At 32.4% G+C, this 25956-nt stretch overlaps 1 protein-coding gene across 3 annotated transcripts in view; it reads right to left on the reverse strand.

The window, feature by feature from the left end:
- The window catches only part of LOC111156442 (follistatin like 5), a 764534-nt gene that overhangs the window by 254996 nt on the left and 483582 nt on the right, over positions 1–25956 (reverse strand). For all 3 annotated transcript variants that reach the window (XM_022517356.1, XM_022517373.1, XM_022517364.1), the window contains one exon: positions 7875–8041. In XM_022517356.1, coding sequence (XP_022373064.1) covers positions 7875–8041 — 167 coding nt within the window. The remainder of the gene's footprint in view (positions 1–7874; positions 8042–25956) is intronic.

Raw genomic sequence — 25956 nt, forward strand, 5'->3', positions numbered from 1 at the left:
AGAGTTAAAACACAATTCCAATAAACATATAAAATTAACAGGAAACAAAGATTTGTTTTTTTTTTTATCTCATTAATGAGGGAACCAGAAAGATGGTAAACATAGCTTAAAGCCCATTGGAACAGATGATATTTATATCATTTAAGGCATGCTAATGTAAGTTTGTGAAGTTTAACACAAAGTGGTTAATAATTATTTTGGAGTTATCTTTTCCATAGAACAGAAATCATTTGCATTCACATGCATATTCATAGGGTCTGTGACCTAATAAGTAGTTTATGGACAAATTACAACCCTAGAGAATTGAGTAATCTTTAGGTGGAAGTATTAGCCCATATGTCAAGATGGTCTTGAAAGATATGTCATTATTACATATCTTTGTAACACACATAGTCCCAAGCAATTGACTCTAGGCCATCAGGCAGAAGATGCCCCCCCCACTTGTTTACCCTAACCCAAAATATGAAACAACATCATAACATCTTGCAATCAGGGTTAGCGCAGTTTGTTTTACTCTAAAAATTATATTGCCCTTGTTCACCTCATACACTGAAGATTGTCTTTATTTTTGATGCCTGTTTTTCTTGCCATAAATTAAAATAACTCTTATATCTATAAACTCAAGGATCATAGACCATATAATATGTCCCCTGCTATTAACTCATACATCTTTGTTAACTTTGTAAACATTCATTGGTAAGTTGTCAAAGGATCACATTCCAGCTAAATAGTTAGACTTACTTATGCCATAGTGGAATAGAAATGAATAAAATAAGGGAGGAATTAATATTTGTCTTCGGGACAATAGCTAGTTAATTATTTTTAGACAAAAATTATAAAATCACAATGCATTTTCCCCCTTGAAAGGAGGTCTTATAAATCACAATAATGTCAGCATAAATATATTTGAACATTGATTATATAAATTTAAGAATGTTTACTAGAGTTATCTATCATAAATATAATTTATTTTCAGTAGGAAAAATAGTAATATATAAGCAATTGCCAGTTAACATGCTTCACTAATATAACTGATTTCACATACCTCTGTATCAAGTTCCTTGAATGAACAAAAAAGTTTTTTTTAAAGTGTTCTTTATTAGTAGTGTTTTCGTCTTATTTTAGTAGTGTATGAAGTTAGAAATAAAATATATGATAAATTCCCATCTTCTGTCAAAATCCTGCTAATAGAAATGAAATAACAAATCCTTGAAGGAACAACAAAATTGGATTTTACAACTTTTTTTTCTTTTTGGCTAATTACTTCTAATAACCTTAAATTTCCCACTCTAAAACATTGAGTACTCAGAATGATAATGTTGATGGCATATATGAATACTGTTACAAGACAGAGATATCAATGATACTATTTATTTAGATTAAACTGTAACTTTTGCATCTTGCACAAAAGGAGAAAGAAAAATAAAATAAGAATTAACGATTAATGTTAAAGTGATGAGTTGCCTTTCTATATTAAACAATCTTCACCTATTATGCCTTAAATTATATAAGAAGATTTTTATTTTGAACCTTATGATTGTTGGTGGCTGTGAAGAAATTCTACCATAGAATTCCCCATCAGTTTTTTAAAAATAAACTAGGTGGCAATATATAGCTCTTACAAGCTGGGCATTATTTAAAATGTTAAGAAGAAGTTAACTATAATTAGAAGGCAATGAAAAGTCTACTGTGAAATGAATGGTATGTATTTTAGGAGGTCTGTAAGATCAACTGGCATTAGTTATATATCCTTCAAATGGCACTTGCTAATCTCCTTTGATATGAAACTGAAAAGTTGCTTAAAATTTTATAGATGTATTATTTGTTTAAATTTTGGTTCTCTCTGTAAATATGGACCAAGGTGACTGAAGAGAACCAAAATTATCATTGAAATTCTGCAGTTAAAAATCAATTTAAACATCATCTTGGTTATGAGTATAAATATGTTTGTTTCTCTTGTGTTGAGAAGTTAATACATTATATATTTTTTAAATGATACATTTTAATACTTGGTAAATATTAAGTATCCATCCATCATCATCATTGCATTATGTGTTGTTAAGTATAAATGTAAACCTCTATAATCAAATGCAAAAACCTGATTTTATTTAATATATTTAAACCGTTTATCGATATATTAATAATTTGAAGCCCTTTATTTATTATCTTTGCTAACTCTTATGCATAACTCCATTAACTATACCATGCTATCTCAAGCCTGCTGTACTCTTATTCAGAATACCTGTCTGTCACTCCTTCACCTAGTTCTTTTTTTTTCCTTCACCTATTTCTTACCTCCACTGCAAGTCTAATGTATTCTTAGAAGTCTTCTGTGATTCTGCAAATTAAATTTGACTTCCCTTTACTATTCTTTATATATTTGCATATAAATTAAACAAATATATGTATAGATGGCCTCCAACTTACTATTTTTCAACTTCACCATGGTGTGAAAGCAATACACATCTTGTAAACACTGTACTTCAAATTTTAATTTTGATGTTCTCCTGGGCTAGCACTGTGCCATTCTAATATTCCCTGGTGATATGGGGCAGCAGCAGTGAGCCACAGCTCCAAGTCTAACATGCAACCATAAGGACAAACAACCCATACACTTAAAATCATTCTGCACACATACAGTCGTTTTGTTTTTCACTTTCAGTAAATTACATGGGCTGTTCACCACTTCATTATCAAATAGGCTTTATGTAAGATGAGTTTGCCTAACTGTAGGCTCCTGTAAGCGTTTGGAGTGAATTTACAGTAGGCTGGGCAAAGCTATGATATTCAGTAGGTTAGTTAAATGTGTTTTCCACTTAAGATAATTTCAATTTACATTGGTTTTATTGGATGTAACCTCACCATAAGTTGTGGAAGATCTGCATTTATGAAACTTTCATACTGCATTATTAAATATAATGCAGCTGTGTTCTTTTTTGATTCCTTCTATCTGTGAGATTTTCAACCTGGAAAGATGTCTCTTATAGGTATACCCTCAGCATTTATTTTTTTATTTTATTTATTTTTTTTAAAGATTTTATTTATTTATTTGTCAGAGAGAGAGAGGGAGAGAGCGAGCACAGGCAGACAGAATGGCAGGCAGAGGCAGAGGGAGAAGCAGGTTCCCTGACGAGCAAGGAGCCCAATGTGGGACTCGATCCCAGGACGCTGGGATCATGACCTGAGCCGAAGGCAGCTGCTTAACCAATTGAGCCACCCAGGCATCCCTACCCTCAGCATTTAACTGAGTGTCTGGAAAAGTGTACTAGTTAAAGCAATATTTGTTTAATCCATGAAGAATTAACAATGACCAAATATGTGTTGCCTCTCATCTTTTTCTTCCCCCCTTATTGCATATCATTTGAGATTAAATTGAAACCGTAGTAAAAAATCAATATGCTTAATGAGAACTGTTATTAAAGAAATGGAATCCAGATATTGTTGAGCTGTGTTAGGCTTAAATGATGGCCAATAAATATCAGTTGATTGATAATCCTGCATGTGGCTATAGTAAGTAAATAAAATCTCTAACAAGATGTTGAATATAAAAAGTCTACAAATAAACTCAACAATGAATAATTGTGAATATTAGAAATTTCACTATGTCATTTTTTATTTGCACATTTAAATTTTATTATCTCCTAGGTGTCAGTACAGGGCTATAACATCATAACCCAAAGCTGAATATGTAAATGTCCCTGAGCTCAGAGTTTCTTGAGAAGAACAGCAAGGATGTTAATAGCTCTATTATGAAGCAACAAGTATGGTAATTGTGAGACAAAGAAGTTTAAAAAAAAAAAGAATTTAGGCATAAGAAGCATTTATCTATTTGTAAAGAATGCACTGGACTTAGATTAATTAAAAAAGACAAGGGAAGGTCTTCCAGTAGAGAGAAGAATGTGTTTGAGAATGGTAATAATAACACAACTTAATAGTCAGAAAACAGCTAGTGTTTGGAGGGGTTGTAGGAAAGAATGAATATGTATGAATAGTACCAATAATTAATAAAGAAACAGGCTTTCAAGAATAAGCTAAATAATTTGAAACTTCTTTTTTTCATGAAAGCTACAAGCAGCCATTAGAGGATTTTAAAGAGGAATGCACAGTGACCAAATATAAATTTTATGAGGCTCCTTCTGCCTGTAATAGGAAGTGCAGATTTAAACTGGAGGGGCAGTCTCAGTAGGAAAGGATCAAGTTCGAAGGTGAGACATGGTAAGGGCTTAAACTAAGGCAGCCATGGTGGAAATGAGATGACAGAAGAGATTTAAGATAAATTAAAAAGTTAAATTCACAAGGTTTTGTAGATTAGATCTGAGGGACAAACTGAGAAAGAACTTGACCAGAACTCAGTTTTCTGGCTACATTGAAATGGAATAGGAAACACTGCAAATGTTGCAGGTTTGGGGATGAAGATAATTGGTCTGGATTTTGATTTGGGAAACAAAGGAGAAAGAAGAATTACATTTCCTTACTACTTACAGCCCACTGACATGTCCTTGAAACAGGCAGGGTGACATTCCTCTAGGAACTTAGCTGCCTCGATTTTAATACTTTGCTAAGAGCAAAAGACAATCCTAGCCCAACCCCCAGGATCCTATAAATCTAACATATAAAAATTCCTTTGGAAACTTCCTTTATTTTTTTTAACTTTCTTTACTCCAAAGATACATGTTGGCAATCATCCTTCAAACATATGACCCTACTAATATACATCTGAAGGGTCTCATGACCATGGTTTTACTAGACAGTAATAAATGATGTTTCCTCAACAATAAGTAGCCCCATCAAGTTCCTGGAAACCTTCTTTCCAAAATAATATTCAAGCAGCAGCTATTAGGCAATGTTTACGATCACGTGCAAATTCACCAATTTAACAGCTATATAGGTTATAGGTGGAAAATGAATGCATGTTGGATGTTTGATATTTCTGGAAGAAATCCAACATCTTTAGCCTTGCCAATGCTCCTTGCTTTCTTTGGCTTAGAAGATTTTGAATCATAAATATTCTCAAATTCCCCTTGGATTTTAAGAGTCAACAATGGCCTCCGGCTTATATTAAAAATAAATTAGTGATAAAAATTACATGGTGAATGATGTATTATATTACAAACATTAAATGTCTACATTTTTAGTTAAGGGGAAAAAAGAAATGGATTGTTTATAGTCTAGAGAAGAAAAAAGTCGATAACTTCCTTTTTAATAACTGGTGTTGATGTTATACTCTAATATGTTCCATGTTAAAATAGAACACTATAGGTTTCTAAAAAGTTGAAATGAAATCTTGCTAACTGAATTGTTTTTATTGGTGGCATGTAATTTGGGTTCTGTTATCAATGAATAGCCTAAAGGGTAAAAATCTTTTGTATATATGAGAACTTTAAAATTCATAGATTTAAGGGAAAAAGTTATATCCTCACACTACTGTATTAAAACTGAGTAACAGAGTCAGATATCTCTACTACTAAAATCATTTTCAGTCTTTGGGAATGAAGTATGACTTGGGGATTTGATTTTTAAATTTGAAGTTCAGTACTTATTCTGAAACATTTTTTTAAGCAGAATAAGGTATAGTAGTTTATATTAAGCATTTAATTACTTTAAAAATCCAGACATATTAAAATAAAACTAATAATAAAAATTTTATTAACATTTTAATTTTGATAAAATTTATTGATTATGCTGTGATATGCTATCTCTCAGTGCTAGTTTGCCAGCTACATACATACTAGGAAATCAAGCATTGAAAAAAACAAACAAAAAACAAACAAACAAAAACTAATGTGCAAACTGCTACACCTACAATTGGATTCTGATTTGAATTAAAGTGATTATTTCAAGTGATTTATTGCCTGTGAGTGACTTACCATGTTTCAAGAGGACACTTTGCTTTAAATGGATGTTAGCTGTACATGGTGAGAATTGCTTCAAATAGGCAACAGGGATAGAACTATCTTAAAAATGATCAGAAAAACTGATGAACCACTGAACTCTACCTCTGAAACTAATAATACACTATATGTTAATTGATTGAATTTAAATATTTTTTTAAAAAGAATGAGCAAAAAAAAATCAGACCAAATAATCAAAATAAATAAATAAATAAATAAAACAGTAGAATATTTAAGGAGCGGCCTATTAGCACTAAATACACAATCAAAGAAATTAGTTGAGGACTGATGAAACTACCAAAGGAGCAGAAGTGGTGTGCAGAACTGCTCAGATTTGAATTTAGATGGATAATCATATTTAATCAATGCTGAAAAACAAACAAACAAACAAAAAAACAGACTATAAAGACAAAAGCAGAACATCTTCTATCCTCTTAGATGGCCATGGATAGAGAAATAGAAATTGATGTCCTGTTCCACCTTTATAACTGAAGGCTAGGCAGTACATCTAGCTAAACAGTGGTATTTACCAGTCTCCCTAGTACAATTATTACAGTTATTGCTCATCAGTGACCCATAAACAATTTCAGGACTTCCAGGAATAAATTCTTTTATCTTCTACCTGCTTTGTACTGCTGTGGACACAGACTGTAGAATGACGGAATATAGATTGGTGGCTGGAGCTCCAACAGCCCGCTTGATCCTGAGATGACCTTAAAGATAAAAGCTATCCTCTTAGAATACCAGAAAAGAAAATAGAAGATTGAGATCCAGATGCTTCATGAAGCAATCACGTGAGCTATGGAAAGTACATTTTATGAAAGAATAGACTCCTTTGAATTTAATCTACTGTTTTCCCTGGCCTCTTCTCAGTGTGAGGTACAATTACTAACAGGTTAGACAGATGTAAAGGAAACAAAAATCACAGAACGAATATTAAGAATGTCTCTCAAAGATTGTTGAATACTGCTGAGATTATAGCTATTCTGATGCACAGTGTTCTTAGTATCATAGGAATTAAGTATTAATCTTCATATAATTTCTGAAGAAATTCCACAGATATAAACGAATTTAGGAAAAAAATATTAAATAAAAAATTACAGTTGGAAATCTTCTGTTTTGAATCATTTGAGGACATTAAACAAGAATATTTAGTAAGATAGAACACATAGGAGTGACTCTTGGACCTGTGGTTTGGAAGTTCTGTATGAAGCAACAAAGAATGAGCAAATAGGTGATGGTTTTCTTGAGCAATAATAAAAAAATAACTAACTAAAATTTACATGCATCATAAAATCCCAAAATCACTAAGACAAAGGATTGCCCTATGTCATTTCCATGGGCATCCCATAACACACAATTTTTACTTCTTTTCATCATCTAGGATGATGTATACTTTTTAACCCTCACTTGGAACACATAGCATGGAAGGAACAGATGAATACCCTGTTTCTGTTTCATTTTCAAAGCTGTACCCTTTCAAATTGAGTTTAAGATTCTGAGTCTCTAGGTGTGAACCTCAGTGGAGAAATTTATACAATTTTATTCTAGAAAATAAACCATTTATTGCTTGATTAATGTTTATTATTTCTAATACACTATGAAGTATCTGAAGCAAAAACTGCCCTTACCCAATATAACACCTCACAAGCTTTAGGCTATTTCCCAACCATAATGGCAAATACAAAAAGATTAATTGTTGATAACTGTAGAAATTCTGACTATCAGACAGAATTGGTTTAAGTTGATATGATCTCTCTAATACAGTGCTCCATAACCTGCTTACCACATCTACTCACATGATTTGGGTAATTTCAAATGATCTGTGGTGCACCTCCCAGTCAGTAGTGTGGAAATGGAAGTGTTCCAATAACCCTCTTCTACTCTACGTCCAATATTCATTAAGCTCTTCAGACTTCACAAAGTCTGGAGTATAGCGCGTGAAATACGCAAATTATAAAGCAACATCTATTTAGTACTCACATTGATGTCTTCCAAATCTAAATTATTTAGAATAATATTGTTCCTCTTCCAGATGATGGGGGGTCTCAGTGCCCCCTGAATGGCACAGCTCAAAACAGCACTCTGTCCCACAGTTGTCGCTGTAATGCTTAGTTTCTGATCCTCAGGCAGACTCAACTGGATAACCTCTGTAAAGATAAAGTGTCAGTAATGTTGATGAGCATGTAGTTTTATAAGGTTAAATAGTACAAAGTTTCTGAATACTAGTAATTAAGGCTTTTAGTTTGAATAAAATGGAAAAAAGCTTGTGAAGAAATGAAAAAAAGGAATAAATTGTTTCCAATAAAAGGTCAGAATGACATTTCAATTTAATTGATTGACAAGCATCCTCATGAGGCAAAGAACTATTAAACATAAAATGAATATCAGAAGTAGAGTTATAATAAGCCTGGCAGATTGCACCCAAAAGAGAGATAAATTATTTAACTGCCAAATCGACATGTAGTGTGACATCGGCATTGAAATAAAAATGATGTTGTTTATTCACTGATAGATTTATATTGTAGGTGAAGTGATATCATTGCTGGCTGGCTTCAGAGAACACTAGCATAGCTGACTGGGTAAAATGCATCATTATGCTGAGAAACATAAATTTACTCTAAAGGGATAAGATTTATTTGGGAAGTTGACGAAGGAAAAACTGAAGTTCACCAACCAAACAGCAATTAAGTGAAATTCTGTCAGCTGCCTTTAACAGTCAGTGTTGGTACAGTACCGTTGCTTCCTAATCCTTAAATTTTAAAGTCAAGTATAATATTTTTAACTATTCAACACATTTCTCCTAATAATTATGCCAAACCAGGAAATATAATATGAAATCTGGATCTGGCTTTCCTTTTCTGTTTTCAGACAATCTTTACCAATTATGGGAATTAACATGTCTGTCATCGTGCATTTTCATGAGAGATGACTGGATAATCCTACAAGTTTTCACCCATGTCTCATCAGCTGACATTCACAGACACTAACTTTTCTACCCTGAGTTTTGCATTCTGACTTTGCTCAGTTTTAGCCAGGTTAAAATATCACAAATTAATATTCTGTAATGAACTTTCCATGTTGGTGGTGGGGGGGAGACAATGATTGTCTTCTGTTTGCTGTGATTGATGATATGTTTCATGGGGGCATTGAGTACAGGAAAGCGGTGGCTTTTAATTTGCAATAGATATGTATCAGTTGCAATCTTTGCTGTGCTCTGCCCCCCAAAACCCCTCTCCTTTCCTTTCACATTTCTATCTTCTTTCTCTCTCTTTCTGAATCCTATGTCCTCTTGAGAAGAAAGATAAATGCCAATCAAATACATTTTATAGAATGTAACTATTCAATAAACAGTTACTTTATTTTTTGTTACCATCATAAGTTGTCAAGTCAAAAATAGCATACATTTTTGTATTGAAAGATTGAATATACAATCCCCCCACAACCACATGGTAAGCATTAACATTAAATGATCTCTGTTGTCATGAGCCCTGTCTTCCACACCATTAGCTGATGAATATAAATGAACTAAACTGACTTTTACTCCTTGTATAAGATCTAGTGCCTAAATCTAAAAGTCTTAAAGACTTAAGGAGCAGGGTTTTGTATTGTTAAAGAGGTGGACGGGCTTGCCTTTGAAACTGAAAAACCCTATGAGCGAGACTCAGGCCAAGTTGATTCTTTTTGTCCTGATATCACTTATAGAAATGATACAAATGGGTAACAAAGACCTTGCTCAGTCATTTGTATTGACACCCTAATGTTCCCTAATGATATTTATCAATATTCATATTTTATTTCAATGTTTCTTGAGCCAAAAGAACTTAAGCAATATGCTTAATCTTCTTTTCTTTAGTACTCATACTCTTTCTTTCTTTTCCTTTCTTTCTATAAAACCACTAAAATATATTTGGCCAATTAGGCATAGAAAATATTTGAAATTTGCAGACACAGTGTTTCTTTAGGTCTTTTTTTTTTTCTAAGATTGTATTTATTTATTTGAGAGAGAGAATGAGGGAGGTAGGGGCAGAGGGAGAGGGAGAGAGAGAATCTCAAGCAGACTCCATGATAAGGATGGACCCCAACGTGGGGTTCAATCACATAACCCTGAGATCGAGACTTGAGCTAAAGTCAAGAGTTGGATGCTTAACCAACCAACTGAGCCACCAAGGTGTCCCTAGGTCTTTTTTATTTTAATATTACAAGCCTATAGAAAAAGGGAGAATTACAAAAGTAATAACATCATGTAGACTATTATAAGGATGATTAATAATTTTCTATTAACATTTCTGAATTCCAACTTCTGGATTATCATAAAATCATGTAAGAAATAATGTGACATCTGGTTCTAAAATCAGCATGTTAGCATTGACTATTCTGACATTTAGAAATACAATTGCTACTAAGTCACCTTGGAATCTCTTTACCAACCTCCTGTATCTGGTATTAGATCTCAGGCCATTGAAATTAGTTGGGCTCTTAGTAGTTATACACTAACAATGCTAATTAGATAATATGAACATGTTAGAGTAAATGTGGAGATTTGGCATAACAATGTGAGACATCTTTCTAAAATGTAATTTTTTGAGAAGATACATAATGAGAAATAAGAATTACTGTTCACCCAGGGCATATTAACTTGCACAGCAAAAAAGTTTTTCTTCAATTTGGAGATTACATTTTGAAATTATTTAAAAAACTACCTCAGTAATATGTATTCTTAGATAATTATGGGTATTTTGAAAACTCCAAAATTTTTTCCTACATATTTCATGCTACATATATATTTCTCTTCTTCCCTGACATATCATATAGGACTACATGCACAAAGCCAATTATGTTCACTAGCTACTTGTCAAAATTAAGAGCTTTATTCCTTAAGTAAATGCAGCAGCAAGATGTCTTTTACCTACAAAATTGTCATGCTTATCTTTACTAGTCTTTCTGATAGTTATTAACAAGGAAAGATTTAAGCACACACATTCACTAATATTAAACACTTTTATTCTTATATTCTAACTTTCATCAAACATGCTTTAATGATGGAGAAAGTACACATAAAACTTATCAGATTTCTATTTTATAACAAAATGGTGATTATGTCTAGAAACACATTAACAACCTAAAATAAAATCTACAAATCAATTCATAAGCCAACTTAAGATTTATTTTAAGTGATATTAGTATAGGTTGGTTGTCTCTGAGTGTTTGTGTATATTTAGTGTTCACAGTTATCACTTTAGAAATGAGTTTCCAGGAAAAATATTGAAAATTTAATTTCTTATTAATTAATATTAATCTATATTTTCATGGATATACATTAATGATAGCATATTTCATTCTATAACATTCTATCTACATCTTGTGCTAGTTATGTACAGACAACTGCTTTGCAGAAAATAAGATCTACCATTTTAGAACCCTCTTCCATCCTTTCAGGTCCAATGATAACGCACATATGAAAAGTCTTCTTTAAGTAAAATCATGTATTGCATGATATCAAGAGTTAGTTGATGTCTTGAACAAAGATAAAAGCATTAAAATACATAGGCCAGGTATAACAGATGGTACTAAGTTTTTTGAAACACTTCAGTACTTCTTTTGACCTATGAGCTTTGTGTCCTATTGGACGACCTTTCAGTATCCAAGGAAATAAATCAGAGCTCTAGCTGTGGTGTTTCATCTAATCTCATGTTATGAAGACTACTAATGCCATCTCTAGATCAGCTTTTTCTTTTGATTACTTGGGAAAGAGAAGAGGCAAATAAAAGAGTGGAACACATTCTGCACTTTTTTCATTTTCACAACTTGCCTTAGAGGAATATTAAGAGATTGCTTTCAAAGAAATGAAAATTGTTTAGTCTCTTCTAGCAGAATCCAAAGCTAGAGAGACAAATACAGTTGAGTCCAACTTCAACCACAGCAGGTAAGTATTTATGAAGCATTATTCTAATAGCAACTAGGTGATAGAAATAGTAATAGGAACATGGGTGTAAGTAGTATGTGTTCTAAAAAAGTACAAAAAAGGAATAAAATAGGGGCGCCTGGGTGGCTCAGTGGGTTAAAGCCTCTGCCTTCGCCTCGGGTCATGATTCCAGGGTCCTGGGATTGAGCCCCATATCGGGCTCTCTGCTCAGCAGGGAGCCTGCTTCCCTTCCTCTCTGTCTGCCTCTCTGCCTACTTGTGATCTCTGTCTGTCAAATAAACAAAATCTTAAAAAAAAAAAAGGAATAAAATAATATGAATATTTGTGAAACACCGATTAAAAACAAGATGATTGTAGTAATTTGATTAAAATAAATTAATTTAAAATCATCAGAAAAATTTAATTTATCATAAACAAGATTCTTTTCTTTTGAAATTCCTAAGTACCTATTTATGTTGAATATTTGAATACTAGTTTTAATCTTATTGCCCTAATTACACATAACTATTATTATAGGAATGAAATATAGAAGAAATTTTATCAATAAAATTTTCAAATTACATGTATTTTTCCCTTCTCTACTCCATTAAAAGTAGCTACTAATTAAAAACAGATAAAATACTTAAGTCAGAAATGTATCATACACACAAAAAAGATGGAAATCCCAAGTGGAATTATTGATTATTCTCATAACAAAACTACACTTAGTCAATGACACACACCTTAACTAATGTGAAAATTCTGATGGTATCTTTTGTCAAGAAATAAGTGATTTCAAAATAAATATTAATTTTTACCTAATTTAGACATGTCAAGATGTATACTAATTTACTGTGATCAAATGTCTAGAATTGCTTATCTGTATACTATTATATGCTTATCAGAATGTGTGTTGCAAAAATAAAACAAAAGAAATTTAAAAAGAGATCTAGAAATGTTCCTTTGATAGCAATGGATTGGACTAACTCTTCCACTGAAGAAGTAACACAGCAACAAACAAACAACAAACAAACCTGGAATAAATACAAATAATATTCTTAAAATAATATATGAAAGACTTTTCTTTTCATTCTTATCTCAGGAAAGAGATAATAAGACAGTGAAGAACTGCCCTGTCTGTATCTTGACAAGAACTATAACTTAGAGACCTAAGATTTCACCTTGAGTCACTTAGTGCTTTGGGAATTTTTTCAACTAGAGAAGAAGACTGAGGTTTAAATGCCCTTTGGTGGCTTTTTGCTCCTTCAGGCATATGGGATGGGTACAGTAATGGGCTACCACCTTCTCTCTGCTAGGACTTCAGGATGCCTCACTATGCAAGTGAATATGGACTGCAGCTCACTTTTATCTCACTTTTTTATCTCACTTTTATCCAAGTGTCTTGTAAAATATAAAATCTTCCCCTCTATAGTAAGATAGTATCATCCTAGTTATCTAATCATTATTACAAACAATTCTTAATAAAATGTCCAAGAAACAGTCAAAGATAACATGGCATACACAGTGTGATGAGAATAAGCAGAAAGAGGATACAATAGTAATAAATCCACCAGGATTATAAAATTAATTGTTTATGAAAATAAAATCAGTTCAGAAAACTCGACAAAGACTTTAAACAATCTATTAACATTATAAATTCATGAAAGAGCCAAATAGAAATTATATAAGTAGAAAATGTAATAACTGAAATAAGAATTAAATTGATATGCTTAAGAACAGATTAGACACAGCAGAAAAGTTAATGACTAAACTAAGGAAGAGATTAAAAGAAATATTACCCAATGAAACATAGAAGGATGAAGAATTAAAAATACAGGTGAGGGTAACAAAAATACTTTCATGTGAAACCCGCAGAAGGAGAAAGCAAAGAAAATGAAACAGAACTAATATTTGAAGAAATAGGACCTGAGCATTTTCCATAAATGTTGAAAGATGCCAATCAATAAATTGAAGATAATCAAATGTCTAGCAAAGCAAATGAAAAACCACAATGATTTACACGTAGACACTTAGTGATAAAATTGAAAAAAAAATCAAAGAGAAAGAAAAACCTTAAAATTATGCAAATAAGAAAATACAGATTGACTTTATAGCAAGTAGAGCCAGAAAAGTAACCAGTGTCACCAGCAAAAATAGGAACAAGAAGCTAATGGGATGCTATCTTCTAAGTGATGAAACAAAATAAAATCAATCGTAGAATTTTATATACATAAATAAAAATTAAAATAAATATATTTTTAAAAACAATTAGAAAGTTCATCTCTAGTAAACTTGTCTCAAGGTAAACTCTGTAGGATATTCTTCTGGCAGAAGGAAAATGCTCTTAGATGGGAGCTCAAAGATGCATGAAGGAAAGGAGAGAAAAGAAGGTGTTTAAATATAAGTGTTGAAGTTTAACATTAAACTTTGTTACTTCAAAGTGCCTTATAATATAGAAGACTATCTCCATATTCTTGGGCAGAGAAAGATTTTTCAAAGCACACACACACACAAAAATGAACACTAAAACCAAAACAAACAAACAAGCAAAAACCAAACAACAACAGCAGCAATGAACTCACCTCAAGGGAAATGATTTATATGTTTAACCACATCATAATTTAGATCACTTATTCCTCAAAATGTACTTTTAAGAGACCAAAAATGCAAGGCACCAAGCAGGAAAATAAATTCATAAAACTAACAAAGATCTCAGATAGAAAATTAATAATGATCTCCTAAAAATTAATAAGTAAAAGACAATTCCAAAGAACCACCAACCAAATACTTGAACAAATATTCCATGAATTAGTTAATCCATATGGCTTAAGAAAATATGAAAAAGTATTTAACAATGTGTGTAATCAGAGATGAAAATTTAAGCCAAAACTTTGAGAATGGCATAAATTATAAAGTCTAGTGATAAGTATTGAAAGAATATGAAGCAACAGAAATTCTTACATTTCTTGAAAAAGAGTGTAAATTCATATATATACTTTCTTTCTTCATTAGTAAATAAAGCCTCATCTACACAAACTTGCCCAGCCAATTAATGTTTCCAAGTTAGCCATATGTCTTGCAGAAGCCTAGAGTATAAGTGTGTTTAGGTGTTATTAAAAAATATGTATACCAGAGGTAGCAATGCATATATTTTGAAGATGCCTTTAATATACTGGACAGAAGGGAGGGGGAAAAAAAGAGAGGTCTAAATTGGGAGAAAAGAATCTGGTGAGGAATAGAATAGAATAGAATAAAAAATTCCCAAGTTTATCCTGAAGAAAAAGACCCGCTAGACAGGAAAATTCTAAGAATACAAGTGAAAATGGAATTATTTCTGCCATGACTTCTGAGAGAAACCAGAAGGACCAAAAATCAAAACCATAAATATTCAGCAGTTAGTTAAAACAAAAACATCATTTCTTCTTATGTCATTGGAGGGATTTAAAGTTATGGGAAGATATTTAAAAAAAAAAAGACTTCAGTAGGAGATTTTTCTAGATGACAATGAAGCAAAAGTTCTTGTACAAAATTGGAATTTCATTTTTTAATCTCTTTATAGCTCTGTAATAAGGACAATACAGCATTATAGACAGGACTGTATTTTGATAATACTTCAAGACATTTTAAACGTTAACAATGGTAAGTCATATTTTCTTTTCTTTTAATTCATGATTTTGATATTCCTTCTGTGGTCTTATAAATGCAGTGCAATTACCATTCAACATTTCTGTTCAATTTTATTTAATTTCTCTCTTTCAAATAAATTATATACAGTTGAATTTAAACTGGAATATGTGAAGAATAAGCCTATTCATTCAGTGATATGTATAACACCAGTAATTTGGAAAATAATTCTTTCTAATGAATAATAGTTTCCTTTTGAAATTTGACCTAACAAAAATTGTATCCAGAGAGAACTAGGTGGTCACTCAAACTAATCAAGTTAATTTTAACATTATAATTTGGAAACCTTGAGACAATATCATCAACAGGACTCACATTTGTGACATCACCGGGGTGCTTGCCTCAGTTTGATCTCTAATGCACACTCTTTTGAAGACTTCTTTTGACAAGTTATTTAAACTCTGTGAGTCTCAATTTTTCCATCTTTACAATAAGGATGATTGCTAACTCTTATAAACACTATGAAGATAAGATATGATATTTTAAAATACTACTGTGTGTGGTCTTTAGTAAATTCTGGATATGCCACACCACTCTCTACTAGTGGAGAGCTATTGAAGCACTTGTAGGTTAAGATAGGCACCGTTTTACCATGCTTAGGAATATGTTCGCTTTGAAAAAGGCACTGCTTATATAAATTCTATTGGTTTAATTTTCACAGATATTACTTAAGCATGAGAAGAAAAACCCACGCTCATGACCCACAAGGCAACTTAGGCTCTATTTTGGTTCTATTCTTACATACAAACGAAGTATCCTTTATGTTGTACTTAATATGCAGGCTAAGAAAAAGGCTATTGAACATAATGATAATCACTCTCCTACCTTCAAAAATCATGAAAAATATAATGTAATGCTGAAAAAATCAAGTGTCTTTTTCCTGTACAATTTGTGATATAAATACCATGTGTGATTTGAGAAAATTTGATATTATTCTCTAAACGCCTAAATTACTGAATATATGAAATACTGAATAAATTTACTATCTCTAATAATCTTTGAAAAGTTTCAGTGTGATCACTTACAAATGGAATTCAATGTAGTAAATTGGGAGGAGAAATTGCACAGACATATGAAGGAAAGAATCTAACATGAAGAGTTTGCTGTGAATCCTCATTTGTCAGTCAGGGCAAAGCAATCAGCTAATCACTGTCTATTTCCTGTATGTTAACAGTGTGTTCAGTGGTGTGTTAAAAAGCTATTACGGATATAAGGAAAGAATGTTAACCTGTGTTTATTCCTTCAACTTATCTCAAGGAAACCCCAGGACGTTAATGTTAGAGTCAATCAAATGGCACATTATTTGCTCTGTCTTTAATAAATTGAAAAATTTTCACTACTTTTTAGATTACAGTCAGTCAGACAGAGCTAAATGAACTATTCCCTCCATGCAGTGTAAGCTAGATTTCTGAGCATTTCAGACTGAAAAAGATTTTAGTACTGTTTGCCTAATTAAAACAATTCAGGTAAAGGAGATTGCTGTTTGCCATAACACACTGCTATTAACTGATAAAACTGAAACTGGGATCCAGAGCATTAGCCTACACTATGAAGTTTTACAGAGTTGGAGTCTCCCTATTATGTTCGGCAAACAGATGTGAAAGATGGGGAATTGAACATTGGCTGTTCATTTTGGCAGCTCTTCATAGCTTCAGAAGACTGGGTCTCAGCTATGCAAATTCAGAAACAAATTTAACAATTCATCCAGAATTAATTAAGCTATTGGGGATTGACTGAGCTAATCAAAATCACAGGATACCTTTGTTTATACTGAATACCAATTTATTCATTTACAATTGGGAAAGCATCAGGTTTAGTAAGTGGTGTCAGCTCTGAGCCTGGGAATCTCCCTTCTAATGCACAGGTCAAAAGCTTCTCAAGATTGATGAACAGAAAATTACAAAAAAGGGAGTCAGCTATTCTCAAGCTAGTCAAGCTCTAATCAGCTAATGAATTGCCCTTTTCAACTCTAAAGACATTTCTGTCTAGAGAGCTTTCCTTTTCTTGTCACTTTCAAGTTTACTGACAAATTCTTAGCCCTTAGCCTCCTGTTTTTTTTTGTTTTGTTTTGTTTTGTTTTGTTTTATGCCATGCAAATCACCATATGTTTGCAACTAGAGCATTAACTCAGGTAGGTTATAAAAGAGTTGAGTACGTAAGAGCCTTCTTCACCTCAGGAAATGTTCCCATAGTCCTGGGCAAATGATGCCATGCACTAAATCAGACCCACTGGTTGTTTTTGTAAGTAAATTTGTATTGGAACACAGCTATATTCATTTATTACTGTATTGTCTTTGTCTGATTTCAGTTATATAGGTAGAGCTGAATAATTGTTACAGAAATCTTATGGTATGGTTAAGCCTAAAATATTTATTCTCTGGCCTTCTGTGCAAAGTTGCCTAGTCATTGAAATACACTTTGCACATTTTATTTCCCTTTAACACGCATTAGTTATTTAAATGTGATCTATTGGATTCTTGCTCATATTCCAGGTTCAGAACACCAAGCATAAAATAATTACTTACAGAATACATGAAAATTGTTCCCATTTATATATGGGTGAATTTGTAAGCTACCACTGTATTTTTTATCATCTTTGAAGCTTCTATAAATAAGGAAAGGATGAGTTTCTCTAATAACTATGACAATTGCTACTCTTAAAGTACAAAACAAAATGTAAAAGTGAGTCAAGTTTGTCTTGACCAAATACAAATTTCTTGTTCCAGAGAGTAACATCCTCCTGGGTCCATCTTCTCCAAGTTTATCACGTAGAACAATGATCATTTCTTCTCTCTTTTTAACATCCAATCAAAATACTAATTCTCAGGACACATTTCTCAGCCAGAAGGAAAGCAATCTGATTATCCCATGTAAGTCATTCACAGTAGTAATCTGTGAACAAGCCTGATTTCCAAGAGAGAATTTACATTTTAATAGGGAACATTTTAATTCAAATGTGTCTTTAACCACCAAGATCCTTAGCAGAAATACTTCGGAGAAGGAAAACATTCTAAGGAACCCTTGTCAACTCTGCCACCACTTTCTCAATAAGAAATCAAAGGGAACTACATCAACAAAGACAGATTCAGTTTAACTAAACTTGAGACAAAACCTGTAGAGATTACAGGGCTCTGACATTTCTCTTCTTAGAGCATTTGCTTTGAAAAATTGCTATTGTAAGCTCCTTCTCTGCCCCTTTGAGATGTAAATCTTCTCCCAGCCTCCAGCTGGTTATACCACCCAGGAACGCCTTTCTCAAGGACCTCAGAGCCATTCCTTTGAAATGTAATCATCAGGGAAGATGGTGTTCTTATCACAGTCTCTGTGAGAGGGTGTGAGGCTAACTCCAGTTAGCGCCCTGGAGGGGACATGCTTGGCATCCTCAAGTTGACCACCACCTTCTCTACCCTATTGCCCTTCAGTACCTTTCCATTTGCTCACCCTGGTGCTTTATAACTCGTCTGCCTTTTGCTTCAGTAGAGTTGAGTTCAGTCATTCCCCCTATTGCAATTGTCTTCCGTGCCTTTTTAACTTGTGGGGTGAAGTTATTCATTGAAAATCAGAAATCAGTTTTCCTTTTCTGAAAAAATCATGGTATTTGCTTACCTTTACTTCCTATTTCCCAATCCCACTTAAGCACAGGGACTTTACAAAGTATAAATTGAGAGGATGAGTGACATTAATTTACGGCCTACCATTCTGGAGAGGTCTAGAATTGAAGAAAAAGAGATTGCTCTCATTTGTTTTCACCTATACCCCCAAAAGCCATAAATTTAAGGATTTTTACAAGCTTATGATTGTTGCTATACAATAATGGTTTTATATCACTTACAAAGCTAGGAATCTGTCTTCTGTGCATATGAATGTAATTTAAATTACTTTACATACTTCTCTTAGGAACTTCTGGGCATAATTTTAAGCACTATCACTATCTGGAAACTACAGGTCCTTACAAATCCTATGTAAATACAGTACAACTGGAAGCTCTCCAGCAAATCAAACACTGTCTTAATGCCTAAGAACCCAGATTTAGGGTCATTTATCTTCATCAACAAAACAAAGAAGGGAAGTGAACAATGATGTACTTTACCCAATAAGTTTAAATAGATACTCTATACATTGACGGCTAAAATTAATGTACTAGATTTAAATGATACAAACTGAAATGTGCTTATGTAAATTAGAACTTGCATGGCTTTAATTGAAATTCTATATGTATAAATCTCCTAATTGCTAAAGCACATTATTTGAGAAAAAGGATTCAGTATAATAAATGTCAAAATCTACATTTTGTGGCTTTTTCATGCAAAAATCTCAGTCTTTTATGTGAATTTGATATTTGCAATAAGTTTCTCAATTTTGTTGAAGATTTTACTAAGGTATTATGTCTTCATCCTGCTCATTTAAGCAAATTTTGTCAACAGTACTGACTAAAAAAGTTAAACATATTTCTTTTTAAAAGAAGCTGCTCAAGTAAATCCAAAAATATTTTTTAGTAATTCTTAAATAGTAAAATTGATTATTATAGCATCATAGGACAAACAAGTAAAGCATGCATTTTTTTGGTTAAATAGGTAAAAGATTGGGTCAAACTCACAATACTGATGAATGCCAACCTCTGACACTGTATTTATTTCTTTGAGACAAACAAGTACTAATTGTCAAATGTCACTATTTTTATATTTAAGTCTGTTTTCGATTACAAATTTATGATAGAAAATACATAATTTATCAATTAACATCTCTTTATATTTTAAGTAATTATTTTTGAGAATATATTTTCTATTTATTTTAAATTCATGAAAAAAGGCAACTTGTTTTAAAAATTATATGAAATTAGTACAATATTTCAATATATATTTATAAAATGTCAAAGAAAAATGCAATAGTATTTTAACATTTATAATTTTTTTTCAACTCTGTTTATTTGAAAGAGAGAGACAGAGCATGAGCAGGAGGAGCAGAAGGAGAAGGAGAGAGCATCTTAAGCAGGCTCTATGCTGAGCGGGGAGCCCAACGCAGGGTTTGATCTCCCCACCCTGAGATCACAACTAGAGCCAATATCAAGAATCAGAAGCTTAACTGACTGAACCCACCCAATCCCCGCTTTAAACTTTATAATCTAATTCACTTAGAATTGAAGCTATTTTAAGGTACAAACAGTATATTTCATATAGCATTGTCAACAAGAATGATTTTGTTTTGGTTGGATAATATTTAGCAAAAACTAAAAGACACTGAAGGAGTAATGCAAAAAAAGCACTCTATAGGTATTCACTATTAATGGAAATTTTTTAATGCAAATATATATTCGTCAGGATACTAAACTAACATTTTATAGCATTAATGTCATAACTGAAAGAATTTCTTTGGGAAGAAAACATGGGTGGAAAGAATAGCAATGAGGAAAGAAAATAATGAAAAGATTTGGTACATCAGATTCGTCTTATTATTTGCTGGTTTCTTTTCTTCAAGGCTACCCTAGCCTTTGATGTAAATAACTTGAATGATCCACAACTCTTTTATATTTGCATTTGCCTTAGAAAAAAACAAATTGCTCCAACACACAACAACCAGAGCTGCCTGGTCTAGCAGCATATTTGGATTTTCTAAAGCAATACTGGGGCCAGGCACTGTTGGCATATAGTATGTCACCATACCAAGGGGCTCCCTGATAGGCTTATTTGATTGAGGTGTCATATATTAAAGAGATAACTAGTGACCGAGTTTGAAGCACTATAAGCACTAGAAGTCGGTGACTTAACAGTTTATAAGAAAAATGTAACAAAGGTGAAAACATGCCCCATAGATTTAATGAGGTTGAAATACTGGAAAGTTTAAAGCTTGTTTTTCAGAGAACTATTTTTCCCTAATTAGCTATTGCTCTTTTCAGACCCCACTAATAAACTTCCTAGCTATCTCTACAGAAGCCTGGACTCAAAGTCAACTAGTATGTTTCGAGCCTAGGAATAAGCAAGGCTCTGCATTCTTTACCCAACATAATAAGTCCAAGACCCCCACCAGTTTATACCAGCTCTCAGAGCCTGCCCATAGCCCCTTCTCCCTGTCCTGAGATACCCTCCTGATGTCAGGGACTGAACCTTGCCTCATTTTGGTGCTGTTGCCACCCTCAAAGTGAACATAGGATGTACGTTACATATAAGTTTGCTCAGTGTGCTTGCTCCATCTTCCCTCATGAAGAGTCCTAAATTTCATCAATATGTATATAATCTCAATCCCTATGATTATAAAAAGAAAGCAAAACAAAAAACTCCTTCTCTTCCCATTTGGGGAGGCAGATTTTGAGCTTCGTCTTCCCTCTCCTGGCTGTCTCTCAGATAAACTCTTCCCTTGTTTCATCCCTGATGTCTCAGTGATTGGCTTTGGTCTCCATCATGCAGACTTGGATTAGGTTACAAAGGCAATCAATATACAGAAGGCAAAAAGGGGGACTATTAATTTTGATAAAGAAACATTTCAGTCAAGACATGTACCAGTCCGTTTAACAGAGGGATGCATATAAATCTTATCTTTGGGAGAACCCTTCGGAACTTGAGCACCCAGTGCTGTCGCTATACTTCTGGGACTCCACAGGAAACAAAACCCCTCTCTCCCATACAGAAGTTTTGTGCCACAGTATCTGAGATCAACTTTATAATCTCTGATTTACTCAGCTCAACTTTATAATCTCTGATTTACTCAGCTGAGATATGTTACAAAACTAACATCATAAAAATAGAAAGAAAGGTGTAGATACAAGACTATAGATATAGCAGGATACTTCATAAATATTTCATTTCCCCATATAGATATAACTCTAAATAGATATGCTTCTAATCACTTCAGTAAAAAAGTTAAAAATGTAGTAATTGATAATTATGTAATTGCTCAATATTAATAAAATAATATACATCGTTTAAAAATACATGGGAGGCATTTCGTTAGTGTTATTCCCTCCATGAAAATTTGATAAACTGATATAGGTATTATTTATTTTTGAGCTTGGTATATAAAGAATGTCAAATCATAGTCTCTAAATACCTATTTACTAGAATTTCATTTATTCTGGAAATTGGAATATAAATGAACAACAGAGCACAATATTTTCCCAGTACCTCTTAATTATCAATTTAATATTAGATAATCCAGACATTTAGCTCACCATTTTGTTAAAATAGCAACACCCAGGAACATACTGAGATTCTTAGCTAATTCCTCTTATGCTCATAAAGGTAAAGCTGTGTAATTAGCACAGTTAAGAAAGTATTTTCATATAATCCATTTTTTTATTTATCAAAATTCTAATTTGGTAGTTTTAAGAAGCAGGGATTTACTGTGTACCATAAAAGCATAAACTTGTGTGTAGTAATTTTCTTTGGAGTACAAATAATTCTAGTAAGATAAGAAAAAATATATTATTTTCCCTGAAGCCATGTTGCATTGCTGCAAAATACTTATACAAATGTGCTTTTGAGGAAAAATTTAAAAACAAAACAAAACCCAGAATCATGATGTAATTTATGCTAATATGATGCTGTATGATAGAAAATCTTTAGAAGTTACTAATATATGTTTTATATGAATGATAAAATTCATATTTTCTCAAAAGAGGAAGAATTGAAAAAATATTAGGCTTAACAGCATGTAATATATTATTACATGTGAAATATTACCTTGTTTTGTGGCATATAGCCAATATAAACTAATTTGTATGATATGATTATAAAGAACAAATCACATTAGAAGAGTATGAACTGGCTCCTGGTATGATTCTAAATTTAAATTCTGACTCTAGCACTTTCTTGTTATAGGACCTTGGATATAAATCACAAACTGCCCTCATAGAAATCAATAAAATTAATTAAAGGTAGGAATATTGGCGGGGGGTGTGAAGGGAATAATTGTAAATATTACAATAAATTGTAAATAAATAATTGTAAATTGTAAATATGTAAATATGCTGTCTTGGTTTTCCCTCATCAAGAAAGAATATTCACAACAATCTTTAGTCCCAATTTGCAGACATTTGGGCTGAGCAAAATGTAACAAAAGAACAGTAAACCAATCTTTGAAGTATCTAAGGCCCTCTTTCTTTCAGGTCTGCTTTAATCATTATTGCTACTACTGCTGATAATATAAATTACTCAAATAAATCATTGAGAATATAGAAAGAGAATGTAATAATTAAATGAGTCAAGTTGAATTCAGAGAGGACTCTATCATTACGTTTGATCAACAAAAGAAGAGTATGCATTTATCAAAGCTACAGATATATTTTCAAAATAAACTGTAAACCCAGTGGAAGGTGGAGAAAAGTTTCAGAGTGATGAAAAGTAAGAAATGGGAAAACAGCAATACAGGATGAGATTTAATTTAGATAAATGTAAGGTAATACACAGAAGGGATGCCAAGAGAAAGAAACAAATTGAAGAGTATTGGGTAGAGAACTCCTTTTGGAGATTAACTATGGCTTATTGTGAGAGAGAATTTTTGCTACATGACAGTGAAGTAAAAACTAAATGAAATATATCTTGTAGTAGATGAAGAGGATTATTAACTTTTATCCATATACCCAGAGTTTATTTTTAGCAAACAAATAATCATTTTAAAACAATAATTTTAGTAGCCAGATATTATTGAATACACACTAGACATTATATTAAATTATCTAGTATTGAACACTCAAGGAAATCTGAAGTATTGTTACTCTCTTCATTTTACTGTTAGATTTAGAGATGTTAAATAATTTTTCAAGGTTACACAGTTGTATAAGTAGTGGAGCAAAGATGATATAAAATTTGAAAATTTATAGCATAAAATTTAAATTAGAGAAAATAAAAGGAAGCATACAAAAGCACTGGATATTAATATGTAGGAATTAAGGGTTTTAGTAAATTATGATTTTCACAAGTGATATTTGCTAACATACATTGAGCATTGATTAACTTTGTGCTACATACTCTTTTCCATACTTTACTAGTTTTTATTTATTTAATCCTCAAAAATCATATGTGTTAGAATTATTATTCCATTTTGAAAGTTAGGGACACTGAAGTTGAGAACAATTGTGTAACTCATCTTGGTCATACAGTGCATAAGTGGTAGAGCTGAGATTTGAACCTAGCAATCCCACTCCTAGCTTCTGGAACAGTGCTAGTTATCACTGTGTTATATTGAATCTAGTATTGGGAAAAGGGTGCAAATGTAGAGTAGAATATGATGAAATGCAAGAAAATGGAGTTATTGAAGAAGGACTATGCCTAATACATAGTGTAATTATTAATAAATATTTATTAAATGCATAGAAAATAACCTAAATGTGTTTAGGTAAAGTTTAGAATCAGCATTCACTCATTGAGAAAATAAAAATAATAAACCGATATGCTATCTTTCTTCCTTCATTGACGATAGTTACTGGCACATATTATATGCTGGATACTCTTCTGGTGTGAGGGATACATTTTTGAAACAGACAGAAATGGTCCTATAGTCACAGACCTTCTTTCCCAGAAAATACTAAATAACATTTCACCAAGGCTCAGATATTTACATTTTTATTCCTGATTATATTCAGGAATATAATATTCGGGAAGCAGGCTCCCTGCTGAGCAAGAAGCCTGATGTGAGACTCTACCCTAGAACCTTGGGATCATGACCTGAGCCGCAGGCAGACGCTTATGGGACTGAGCCACCCAGGCATCCCAATGATTTATCTTTCTATTAAGTGAGAAAAAAATGGGAGGGAGAATTATTATAAAATGCATAATTTCATACATATTTCTAAATTTCTAAATATCCCTGGGAGAAAACCTCTGGAAAAGCAACTATTTTGCCGCACAAGAAATTTGCAAATAATAAAGTACAAAATTTAGAGCACATGCTAACAGTGGCCTGATGAAGGCTTGAAAAATATGAGGCCCTGAAAGACTGAAAATAGCAAGATTCAAAGGAATTCCATGTTTTCTACTCTTTCCTGTTTGTCAGTCCCTTTCTGGCACTAAAGAAAAACACATTAAATCATTCAGTTCAGTGAAGTGTAACACCGCAAATGGTAATAATGTGTAGATGTAGTCCAAAAATCAAACTGAATTATAGTCAAAGCAAAAGTTTCATTACATGAAAGACTAATTATGGAAATCAATTAATGGAACAGCTAAGTCCAGCCCTGGGTCATGTGACTCAAATAAAATAGTCTCTGGGTGTATGTGTGGGTGTGTGTGTGCATGCATGTGTGCATAAATTAAAAATCATCTTCATACAACAGAAATGACTCCACTAAAACCTGTTTACATACCGGGACTGCAAACAAATACTTTAGGACACTATTTTTGGTTTCTGTTTTATAAAAGGAAAAGTCACAAGAACAAAAAACTGTATAACAGATTTTGAGAAATATAAAATCTTATTAGGAAAAAGATGGACACGAAATTAATAATAGGTCAAAATTAATAAGAAAGTTTTTTTTTTTTTTTTTTT

The sequence above is a fragment of the Enhydra lutris genome, unplaced genomic scaffold (genome assembly GCF_002288905.1).
Source record: "Enhydra lutris kenyoni isolate GAN:26980312 unplaced genomic scaffold, ASM228890v2 scaffoldscaffold3, whole genome shotgun sequence".
NCBI classification, from domain to species: Eukaryota; Metazoa; Chordata; class Mammalia; order Carnivora; family Mustelidae; genus Enhydra; species Enhydra lutris.